This window comes from Molothrus aeneus, chromosome 27, assembly GCF_037042795.1.
Source record: "Molothrus aeneus isolate 106 chromosome 27, BPBGC_Maene_1.0, whole genome shotgun sequence".
Lineage (NCBI taxonomy): Eukaryota > Metazoa > Chordata > Aves > Passeriformes > Icteridae > Molothrus > Molothrus aeneus.
In genome coordinates, this window is record NC_089672.1 from 1,389,259 (window position 1) to 1,401,601 (window position 12,343).

A 12,343-nucleotide genomic window follows, 5' to 3' on the forward strand; every position below is an offset into this window, starting at 1 on the left:
AGAGCTGGTGGCTCCCAGCACGGTGTGGGGACAGGGCCAGGACTGAGCCCAGCAGCTGGGACACAGAGCTCAATCTGCTGCATAAATTGTCTCCTTCAGTGAGCTCCAGATTTCCCCAGCTCTGGGTGGGAGGGGTGGATCTCATCCTTTGCTCACAGTTTGAGGTGATGTGAAGAGGGCTGGGGAGTGGAGGCAGCTGAGGAACCACAGGAGGAGGAGATTGCTCATCTTCCAGTGAGGAAGAAATTACTCCAAACAGCCTCCCACTACTCCTGGGTTACACACTGCCTCCCCTGTGGCTGTGGAGGTGTGTTTGGAGAGCAGGGAGGGGCTCAGCCCAAGGGAAATACCTGACCCATGCCCCTGCAGCATCTTGGCCCCTCCGAGCTCTGTGCTTGGAGCTTGGAACTGCCTTGAGCCCTCCCGGCCAAAGAGGCTCCTGCAAGTGCCAAGGTGAAATCTGCCATCCAGGACAGCAAATGTCTCAAGAGGCCCTGCAACATCCTTCAGAGAATCTGAACCAAGAAAGCCCAAAGGCTGAAAACTGCTGCTGCCCCGGGCAAGAGCGGGACTGCCTCTGGGAAGTCTTCAGCTCACAGTTTGCGCTCTCTTTTCTCAGCTTCCCAGGAGGAAATGCTTTGTCCCCAGCCCTGCAGGGTCAGGTCCATGCTCTGCCTTGTCCATGGCATCTCAGGTTCCTGCAGTTCTGTGTCTGGCTGAGTCCCTGAGCACCCAGATCAAACCTGACAGCTTCAGGGTTGGCCCTGTTTTGAGCTGGGACTGGATCAGCCACCTCCACCATTTTATAGTTTTCAAAGAAAATATCATAGCAAAGGTCCCCTTGTCCCACCCCTTCCATCAACAGTGTGCTTGAGATCCCCACAATTAAAATTCATATATTTATTTATTTTACTCACTTCCCTCTCTGCCCCCATGCAGAGTGCTGGGGTCAGGGGGGCTTTCCTGGCTTCCCCCCTGTGGCAGCCCCTCTGTGCTGACCTTTGCCTCCTGCCAAACCTGTAGGGAAAGCTTTTAATTCAATGCTGACAAATGTGCCTGAGGATCTGGTAGCAAAGGCACACGGGGGAGACAGAATTTCCTGGAGCCTCCAGTGAACCCTTCCCAGAGCAGGTGGATCCATGATAGGTCCTTCCAAGCTGATGCTGTGGGATTAAGGCTGCAGAGTGACCTTTCCATAATGTCCCTGTCCCTGCATTTCCGAGCTGGCTGCTGGATGTGGTGGCCAGGAGACACCTGAGTCTTCCTGGTTCCCTGAGTCCTCCAGGGACATCCCCAGGGGTGATGAGGAGTGAGACCATGCTGAGGGAGGCCGAAGGATAACCCCCAGAATTCAGGGCTGAATCCCCATAGCCAGTCTGGGAACAGAGCAGTCCTCAGTCTCTAGCCCAGGGTCAGCTGGAGATGCTGAGACTTTCCCTGGCCTTCCCCCAGGCTTTTGTCACCCTGGTGCCACAAGAGGCCATTGTCCCTTCTCAGCAGGCTCAGGGAGGAAGAGGAGGGGGCGGTGGTACACAAGCCAGCGAATTCCTGGCGGGAAGGGCCTGGATTTTGGGAGGCAGCCTGGATTTTGCAAGCAAGCCAGGGTGGGGGAGCCCAAATTAACAGCCCTGTTCTCTCTTTTGAACGTGTCCAGCCTGCAAGCGCAAGGAGCAGGAGCAGCAGAAGGACCGGAGCCTGCAGCCCAAGAAGCAGCGCTTGGTCTTCACGGACCTGCAGCGCCGCACCCTGATCGCCATCTTCAAGGAGAACAAGCGCCCATCCAAGGAGATGCAGATGACCATCTCCCAGCAGCTGGGCCTGGAGCTCAACACCGTCAGCAACTTCTTCATGAACGCCCGCCGGCGCTGCATGAACCGCTGGCAGGAGGAGCCCGGCGCCAACCCCGGCGTCCCCTCGTCGTCTACAAGCACTTTCTCCAAAGCATGATGTCCCCCAGCCCTCCCTGCCCCTTCCTGGGTGTCCCCCTCATGACAAAGCCAACCCCAGACTCACACGCGTGGCCTGAGTGGGGTGGGTGCTTTTGGGGTGGGTTTGGTAGCCTGCAAACCCTCAGCTGGGTGTCAGCCATGGAGGTGGGCCTGGAGCCACCTCCTGCTGCCACCTCCTGCTGCCACCTCCTGGAGCAGGGTTTGTGACCAGGTCAGTTCCATCCCCAGGAGGGCTCAGAGGAAACCTGTGGGATGGAGGGAGGAGCAGGGCTCTGTTTGGAAGGAAGCATCCCTGGTCCTTGGGGATCACAGAGCCTCGTTTCCCCCTGCCCATGAAGGTTTTTGGGGAGAGGGGCCCATCCTGACCTCTCGCCCCGATCTCTGTCACAGCCATCCTTGTGGCTCCCACAGGGGAGGGGTAGAGGTGGGGTCACAGGCTGGGCTCTGGCACAGCCCCACTGCACCAGGGCCAGACCTGAGGACTGAGCAGGGGAAGTTCTCCTGGCGTGCCTGGAGGGCTCCCGGGCTCTGCCAGGTCTCTGATTGCTGGAGGATTTCCCCTGCTCAGGTGCAGTGGGTTCCCCAAGGCAGCCAGACCCTCTGTGCCATCACCACGTGGCACTTCCATCCCTTGAGGGTTTTGGAAACTTGGCTGAGGACACCCCTGTACCCCCCATTCCCTCTATGGGCATCTTCCTCTGATCCCCCCGGGCACCCCCAGGAGCACCCACACCCCAGGCCCCCCACAGCCCCCCACCCACGAGAGCCCTCCTGTCCCAGATCCCTCCCGGAGAAGCTCCATGGTGAAGGAGTCCCCTCCTGCCTCCACGGACCCGAGCACCCCCTCCCCAGGGGACCCCCGCTGCCCCAGCAGGTCAGAGAAGCACATTTTAGCTACAGAAATCGGGTATTTAAAATAACAATTGTTGGAGAGGAGACGGGAGGAGAGACTCGGAGCGAAGGATCTGATCTTTCCTGGTGACTGGCTCCACCTTTCACCTCTGGATTTCTGGTTCACTTTTCGGCTGAGGAATGGATACAGACCAAGCAGATTTGTTGGCTTTGCCTCTTGCCCCATCCACCCCTCGACACACACACTCTTGCCCCCTCCCATCCCTCCTCTTCATCTCTGTTACCAAAGAAATTACAAAACCAAAAACGCAACAACAGCAACGACAACGACAACCAAAAAAACTTTCCCTCCTGGGAGCCAACGTCGGTGCACGGTGGGAAAAGAAAAATCCGAGGGATCTGGTGGCGAAATCCAGCCCTGGGTGTGAGAAGGGGAAAACTCCCCTACGAGATTGAAAGGGAAAAAAAACCAACCCTCCCCCCTCCCAAAAAAAGGAATAACAACAGAAACCACAACCAAACAAGCTCAACAAAGACCGGCAACTTACCAAAAAGACACCAGATTTTTTTTTTTTTGTGCCAATTAACAACCTGCCTTAAACGCGAATTTCTGGAGCAATGGTACTTAGCTTCAAAGGGATCGTTTCCTCCGAGCTCTCGATGGTGACTTGTGCCATATAAAAAAGCAATCACGAGGCCAAACCCTTACAATCAGCCCTCTCCCAGCCCCCCGAGGGCTCCTTGCAGCCCGGGGTGTCCTCGGGAGGAGCAGGAGGTGCCCCTGGGGACAGGGAAGGGCTGGGAGAGGCTTGGGGATGAAGAGGGAGGCAAGGTCCCCTTCTTCCCCCATCAGTTGGGGAAAAAAAAATCCTCCAAAACCAACCATCAACCAAAAAAAAGGGACACTCTTGAATTTATGCGGGTAAAAAGTACCATCTGTGTTCTATGGTTTTTTCGATTCACTTTACTTTGAGAGTGATCAGTTGTGTCACAGGAAGGCACCTTGTTGAAAAGAAGGAAAAAAAAAAAGAAAAGAAATGAAAAGAAAAGGGTATGTGTTCACCAAAAAAAAAATACAAAACCAAAAAAAAAAAAACCCAAAAAAACAAGCACCCCAAAAATAAGGAGAAAAGAAAGGACAAAAGAATGAAGAGAGAAAGAAAAAAGCCCTGCACACGAAGCCCTGAGCAGGCAGGGTCAGAGGACGTCTTGAACCAAAGAGCTCCTGGGGTAGGTGGGCGGTGGAGGGGCTGGGGGTGTCAGGCTGGACACGGTGACCCCAAACTGACCAATATTGCTGGACAGAGGGTGGGAGAGAGGGATGGAGAGAGGGCAGAGCGGGAAGGGGCAGGTGCCACAGCGTGTTTTGCCAACCAGAACCCAAAACCTAATGGGAATCTCATCCCCCCCCAGGACCCCGCTCCCCGCCACTGATTTTTTCCCCTAATGTTGTTTCTTCGTCTTGTCGTGACGTGGTGATGATGGTGGTGGATTCCTGAACCCCATCGAGTAGTATTCAAGGGCTGCAAAGCCAGGAAGGGGGCCTTGGTTTGGGAAGTGAAAAACACAACAGGAAAAAAAAAGAAAAAAAAAAACAAAAAAAGGGGAAAAGAGGAAAAGAAAGAAAAAGAAAAAAAAAAAGAAAAGAAAAAAAAAAAAGAGTAAATGCCACAGGCCCTCAAGGATGCAAAGACATTTCTAGTGAGAACCCAAGACTAAAGGCTACCTCACTTGAGTTTTCAATTTTTGTGATTTGAAAATCACGTCTGATACCAAAGATTTTGTTGCCTTGTCTGGTCTGTGCTGGAATCGCCACTTTCCCTGCTCCCCGTGGCCAGGCTGGCCCAGAGAGCCCCTGGCCAGCCCCAGCCCCAGCCCCAGCCCCAGCCCTGCCCTGAGGCCCCAGAGAGCGAGGGAGGAGGCGAGTGAGCAGCCCCGGGATGGCAGCGTGGTAGATGAGTGCCTTTTTCCTGTACCAAAGGTGTGTGGCCATTTCTTTGCTCCTCTGCTTTGACCCCAAAACTCAGTGTGACCTCAGCTCTCCACAGGGACAGAGTCCCAGGGCTCCCGTAGCCTCTGGGTGTTGGGATGAAGGAACGAAAAACCAACCCTTGTCCTAATTGAAGAGAAAACATCCCCCTGGCTGAGGGAAAGGTGCTGGTTCCCCAGCGTGTCCCCACTCCCAGATGTCCCTGTGTCCCCCAAGCTGTCCCCAGGGTCCCTCCATGCAGCCCCTCCTGCCCCAGGAGCACAGATCTGGTGTCCAGAGATGCTGCTCCCAGGGAAGGGCTTTGCTCCATTACCTTCTCCAGCCTCAGTGCTGGACCCTGCAGAAGCCCACGAGGTGACAAAGTTGAGTTTCCTCATGAGGTGATGAAGTTGAGTTTCCCCATGAGGTGACAAAGTTGAGTTTCCTCAGATTTGGGTGTTTTTGCCTCACTCAGCTCAGATTTGAGCTTCGGTTCTTGCTTTTGGTAGCACAGTTCATGGCATTTCTGTCTGGAAAGATGAAGGCAGGAGCAGTGGAAGCTTCACCCTGAGCTTTCTCCAAACTCTTCCCGTAGGGAAGGGGTTGGAGCAGTGAATCCTTCCAGCAGGAGCTGTTTCCCAGTCCCCAGAGGGGCGTTTTTGGCTCACTGGGGAGGACCTGTGCAGCCAGGTTTGCTCCATTCTGCCCCTTGGCTTCAGCAGAAGGCAGGAGGGGGACCTGCCAGAGCTCCCCAGCAATCTCCAGAATGCCCAGTTTAGGGCAAACTTGGGTTGAATTGTACCTGCCTGGGTCAGGCTCCAGCCAAGGCGACTCCTTTGAGTTGGACCAAACTTGCCCAGGGCCGCCCCTGCTGTGATTCTTGGGGTTGTCCCGTGCAGGACCAGGAGCTGGACTTGGTGATCCTTGGAGGGGGTCCCTTCCAATCCAAGATATTCCAGGATTCCAATGCCCCTGGTGAGAGCAACCCCATGGGGGTTCCCCATCCTGCTGGGCAGCCTGAGAGGGCCCTGTCACCTCCCTGTCACCTCCCTGTCCCCCCTGCCCACCTCCACACGATTGCCTTGGCCAGGGCTTGCCCGCCCTCCTGGCCACGCCACCCTCCTTGTCCCCAGTCCCCACCTGGCTTGTGATACCAAAGATGTTCTCTATGCAGGAGAAAGCCTTCATTGCCACCCAGCACAGACCTTACAAGCCTTTGACAATGTTCTCTGAAATACCTCAAAATATTTAATGTATAGTTTATGTGATAAAAAAAAAAATTACTTAGCTAGTTTTTGGAATTTGTGACTTGAAGCTTTATACTGTTAAATTATAATTTTGCAGAAGACGGCATGTTCTTATTTCTTTGATGCGTTCAATGGGAGACATATTGAATGTTAAGGAAATGAAAGCTGGATAGTTTCACGATTTAAAAAAAAAAAGAGAGAGAAAGAGAGAGAGAGAGAGAAAGAGAGAGAAAGATTAAAAAAAAAGGACCCTTGGAGTTTACAGATTTCATATTTAAACAAGTCCTTTTAAAAAAAAAAAGAAAAAAAAAGAAAAACTAATAATGATGACGATACCTTTGCGTTCAGATGTGTTACTTTTCTCTGAGTCATGTCGTATGAGAGTATTTATTATATGTGTTCTGTGTTCAAATGTAATTTAAAGAAGACAAAAAAAAAAGAAAAAAAAAGACAAGATGAGAATTTGATTTATGCATGAAAAAAATATACTCTTTCTTGAAGTAATGTAATAATTATTGGGGAGGGGTGGTCGGGTGGGAGCGGGAGGGGACAAACTGCTTTTTTTGTCCACGAATTTTTGGTTGATGAAGATTTCTCTGCATGGATCATGGTTCTGTTCCAGCTCACAACCACGGGAATGTCATCATTTATCCCCTCAGTTTCTTCCTTCACCTCTTTTCTTCCTTTCCTCACCCTGGAAATCCCTTGGCAGCCACAGGGGGAGGAGGGGGCTGCTCAGGGCAGCCCCGGGCAGGGCAGGGTGGGGGGCACAGCCTGGCCCCGTGCCCAGCAAACAGGGTAAGGGAATCTGGGGCACGGGAGCCTGCCGTGCCCACCCGTCCCTCCTGCCTCCCCCTGAGGTCTGGCTCCTCGCTCTGCTTTGTTTTCTGTTTGTTTGGAGGGGAAATTGTGGGGTTTGGGTTTGGTTTTTTTTGCTTTTCCAGCTCTGTGGGTCTAATCCCAAGTGCAGCCAAGAGGAGGAGAGACAATCAGCTGCCACCATGACCTGAGCTGGCAAAACCATGGGGCTCCTCGTGTCTTCTGAGACAAGGGAAACAACCCTGGGCACCCCAAAACTCCCCTCAGGGCGAGACCTCTCCAGGTGATGCTCCCAAATCCCATCCTTGGGACGCCCTGACAGCCCTGTCCCTGCACAGAAAGAGGTGCTGGAGATGCATCAAGGCCCAGCTGGAGCAGGCATGGGTTGGGGTGACCCATTTCTGGGGTCTTTGTCCTCAGGAATGTGGTTTGGGTCCGAGGCACAGCCAGCACTCTGTCCCTGCCACCAGCCTGGCCCTCACTCTGTGCAGACACTGCCCTGGTGGAAGAGGAAGAGTCCGGGCAGTGGAAGAGCCCCTGGAGGATCCCAACCCACCAGATGGCCTCAGGGCACTTTGGAAAGGCTTTGGAGCTCTCTGAAATGCCCAGAGTCCACCCCTGAGGGGCTCCTTCCTCCCCCTGCTCCTCCTCCTCTCCCTGCTCACAGACAGGAGCATTGAGAAGCCACATCTTTGGGGACCAGGAGGGTGATGGGGACCTGGAGGAGGCAGTGGTGCCATTCCCAGAGCATTTCCCTGAAACTGCTGCTTCCTCAGCCCTTCCCAGCCTCTTCACCATTCGAGGTGAAGCTCACCATGAAGAAAGAGATCTCAGCTCCTTCAAGCCCCACCAAAGTGGCTCCCACAAGCCAAGGAAGGTGTTTTTCAGTCTGCAGCCTTTGTCTGGTGCCAGCACCGAGATGCTCAGCACCAGGTGCTGGTGGAAGACCCACAGAACCAAGGACCTGGCTTTTAGGAGATGATGTTGGTTCCAGCAGCCCCACTCATGTGCTGACCAACCCTTCTGTCCTCAGCATCCCCACCACGCCCCATTTCCTCCTCCAAGACCTTTTCCACCAGGAGAAGCTTGACAACCAAGACCCCAATCACAACTGCAAGAAGGTTTGGACAGAGCCCCAGTCACAAGTCCTTGGAGCTTAAGAGACCAGCTGGATTCCATCCTGGGAGTGATGGCTTGGGAAGCCCTGGAGAAGCCAAGCTCTGAGTCCTGTTCCCTGTCCTTTGGCCCACCAGGACTCTGGCTCAGCTGAGCCCACCCTGGACCTGGCCCTGCCTGCTGCCCACACCACCAAAATGCCTTCAGGAGCAACTTGCCACGATACCAAAGATTTTTTTTCCCTGCAGGTAATGACAATCCAAGCTCTGTCCTAAAGACAATTCTCTTGACCAGGGTTGCACCCAAAGGGCATTTTTGTGCTGTGGGGAGCAGGAGTGAAAACAGGGCCCTGAGAACACCTCTGAGGGTGATGGAGGGCAGTGAGGAAGAGGAGGAGACCTGGGATCTCCCACTAGAACCTACTGGTTCATCCTGACCAGTGTCTCCTGCTTGAACTGTGGAAGTTTTCAGGGATTTGGGTGATTCCATGACCTGTGATGCCCCAGTTCTTCCTGGAGTGGAAGTTTTCCAACGATGGCTTTTATACTTTGAAACCCCGGTGCCAGCAGTGGGGCAGCACCATCCCCATCCTGCCAGGAAAGCAGGAGCCTCCTGGGGTCAGTTCTAAACATTTTTACCCCACCAGAGCCAAACTTTCCCTGCTCTAACATCAGCTGGGCAGGTAGGACATCAGCACAGAGTGAGAGAAATGGCTTTGCCAAAAATTCACCGTTCACCCTTTTTGCTGAACATCCCAAGTCTGGGTGGGGGAGACTTGGAGCTCCTCTTTACCTCACCCTGGGGTTGTCACTGCCCTGTTTGCCTGTCCCTGTCACCACCACGTGTCCCCAGCACGGAGCTGGCTCCTTTCCCTTGTCTCAGAGGACACCCAGCCATGGGGCTGGACTGCAGGAGCTGCCACAAGGAACCCACTTCCTCTCACGTCTTTGTCTGGTGTCTTTAAAGAGAGGAAATTAAAAATGCAAAGAACAAAATTTGGGCCTGTGTTGGTTTGGTTTCTTTGTATTTTTGCTCTTTGATTTCTAAAGGAAACAAAGGAGTCAGACAGAATCCAGCCTGGCCAGGGAGAACCCACAGCCTCGGCTCTGCCAGCCCAGCCTCCTCCAGAAAACGTTGCTCATTTTTCTGTATAGCAATAGGTGAGGCTTGTCCTCGTCCCATGCAGTCTGAGGGCCACATCTCTGAGTTTTTAAATGACTTTTTCCTTCTAATTTAATTAATTTTTTTTTTTTTTTGCTGCTGCTTCATTGTTACTCTCATGGGATAAGTTTTGTTCTACAGCGAAATGCAATTGTTACTCCTCTGTGTCTTGCAACTATATTTGTTTAAGCTATTTACAAACTTTAAAAAAGAAAAAAAATAAAATAAAAAAGAGTCTTATGTGTCAGGCACTTTATCCAAACTGTGCTGTGTGCTCTGGAGTTTGTTCCTTGTTCTTTGCAATGACTCACGCAGGGGAAGTTATCAGGAAACTTAACTCCAGCCTGTCAACATGTTTTAAAAGAGAGAAAAAATTAATCTCTATTTGTTCATCCTCTACTGGTCATGACTGTGTTGTATTTCTGCAGCTTTCTGTTTCTTCAATAAATTATTTTCTAGTCATTCACCCTGGAGTGTGTGGTGTCCTGTGGTGGTGAGGGGGTCACTCCCCTCCCCTGCCCCCTTTCACCACCTCACTCCTCTCTCAAACCTGGCCTGGGAGCTTCAGGGACCATGCCCAGGACACTGGGGAAAGTTTCTCCCCCTCTTTTCCACCTGGCAATTGCAGCAGTGAGAGCTTTCCCAGAGGAAAGATTTTTATTTCTTGGCACCATCCAATCCCTTCTGGCCAGAACCCAAGGGAAACACTTTAATTCTCACAAACCCGGTGCAGATGAGGCCAAAGCACTTGTAAAACAAACCCATGGAACCATGTGTGCCTCAGGCAGGGCCAAGCCTCCGTGGATGATTTAATTGTGCATCTTTTGACCCAAATTTATTTTCCTACTGTGCTTTTTGCCATGGCATGAGCACTGCTGGCACAGACAGAGGGACCATGGGACCTTTCAGTGCTGCTTTCACCCTTCGTGGCACAGCAGAGGTTTCCAGGAGAGGAGAGAAAAGCTAAAAAGTCTTTTTGATTAAAAGCCAAAACCCATAAAAAGGGTGACCTGGTCACCAGTCATTTGTTCACACACAACTTCTCCAGCAGGCACTGCTGGTGGCCCTGGCTCTGTGGGACTGTGTCCCCTGTGCCCAGCAGGCAGAACTTCTCCACATCCCCCCCAGAAGTGCTTCTGGGACTTTGCAGAGCCTGTGAGCATAAACTGTCCCCAAAGGTGGGGACACCAGAGCTGGGGGAGTGGACACGGGGCAGGGCACACAGAGGACACTGCCCCTTGTGCAGGGACAGCAAAGGCAAGAGCTGGGAGTGGTGGGGAGGGACAAGGAGGCTGCAGGAGCCAGGCTGGTCTGGCTGGAGAAGAAAAATCAATCAATCAATCAATCAATCAATCATACCTGGCTGCCTCTCCAGATATTAGGAGATATTTTAAAGTTACATTGCTCGAGTCTGAGCCACCTGGGCTGGTGGAGGTGACCCTGCCCATGGCAGAGGGTGGAATGGGATGAGCTTTAAGGCATCACAATGTGGGAAATAAATTTGTAGAAAATAGTGGGCACCTGTATGCAAACTTTGAGATAAGAAATGCTGACTTAGAAATGCCACGGAATAGGACAGGCATTGTTAAGAGAAAAATAGACCTAGAAACAAGTTTCAAAAGATGGCCTTAAAAACAAGACTAGATAGTTTAAAGAAATAGAACTATGAAAGATGCATTGTAATAAAACCCACAAGGAGTAATTTAGATTATTGGCTTTAAAGCATTTACAACACAGTGTTGCAAAATCTGATAAACCAAGAAAGATTTATAATATATTGTAAGTAAGAAACAGTCAGCTTCTGATAGTGATAGCATAAATTATAACATCTGTATTGTCTCACTCTTCTCATGAGACTAAAAATAGAATAAAAATTTTTAAAACATCTCTCAGTTACCCCATCTCTAAATAAAAAAACCATAATCCAACACCACCCAAACCACTCCAGGATTCTGTGACCTGACAGAAAAACCACAGGACTGACACCAGCCCTTGGTGGAGAGCACAAAACAAGGTTCTACCTGCAGCCACTGCAGCTCAGTCCCCAGTGGGTGGGAACGAGCAGGGCTGAGGGCCTGCACTCCCCAGCCCCCCTGCTGCTCTCCATGGGGGCAGTTAATTAATCCAGAGTTAATTAATGAGTCTGGGCCGGCAGCACTGCCTTTGTGGGTGCAGCCTGGGCTGGGATCAGCCTCACACCAGAGGCTCTGAGGGCTCAGCAGAGTGAAGGGGGCTGGGCTGCCAGCCAGGGGTCACAGGGTGAGGGCCAGCCTGGTGACAGCAGGCAGAGCCTGGTGACAGCAGGCAGAGCCTGGTGACAGACATCAGAGAGCCTGGGGACAGCGGGCAGGGAGCCTGGTGGCAGTGGGCAGGGAGCCTGGTGGCAGCGGGCAGTGAGCCTGGTGGCAGTGATCAGGGAGCCTGGTGACAATGGTCAGTGAGCCTGGTGGCAATGGGCAGTGAGCCTGGTGACAGAGATCAGGGAGCCTGGTGACAATGGTCAGTGAGCCTGGTGGCAAAGGGCAGCTGGTGGCAGCAGTCAGGGAGCCTGGTGGCAGCAATCAGGGAGCCTGGTGGCAATGGGCAGCTGGTGGCAGCAATCAGGGAGCCTGGTGGCAGCAATCAGGGAGCCTGGTGGCAGTGCTCAGTGGCTGTCACAGCCATACATCTCTACAAAGCCATGTGCTCCCACTGTGGGGGTCACGGTGCCACAGCAGGAGCCCCCCAGGCTGGGCCAGCCCCTCTGCAAAGCCACCAGACAGGACTGAAGGTGTCCCCTGGCAGGAGGGACCAGGCAGGAGTGCCCCGGCCCAGCAGGGTGGGGCAGCTACACCAAGGGGCAGCTACACCGAGGGCACAGCTGGGGTCCCCTGGGGGCACAGGGCACCCGGGGCGGTGCTGGGGGTGGCCCTGGCACACAGAGTGTCCCCAGCACGCAGACTGTCCCTCACACACAGACTGTCCCTCACACACAGACTGTCCTGGCTGTCCCTCACACACAGGCTGTCCCTCACACACAGGCTGTCCCCAGCACACAGACTGTCCCTCACACACAGACTGTCCCTCACACACAGGCTGTCCCCAGCACACAGACTGTCCCTCACACACAGACTGTCCTGGCTGTCCCTCATACACAGGCTGTCCCCAGCACACAGACTGTCCCTCACACGCAGGCTGTCCCTCACAGACTGTCCCTCACACGCAGGCTGTCCCGGCTGTCCCTCACACAC

The 12,343-nt window shown here is 53.1% G+C and overlaps 1 protein-coding gene across 1 annotated transcript in view; it reads left to right on the forward strand.

Moving 5' to 3' along the window:
- Positions 1 to 9,579, forward strand: part of ONECUT3 (one cut homeobox 3) — a 35,443-nt gene extending 25,864 nt beyond the window's left edge. Inside the window, exon 2 of the mRNA XM_066566177.1 lies at positions 1,655 to 9,579. Within this exon, the coding sequence (XP_066422274.1) occupies positions 1,655 to 1,947 (293 nt within the window). The 3' untranslated portion in view covers positions 1,948 to 9,579. The remainder of the gene's footprint in view (positions 1 to 1,654) is intronic.
- Positions 9,580 to 12,343: the final 2,764 nt, after the last annotated feature.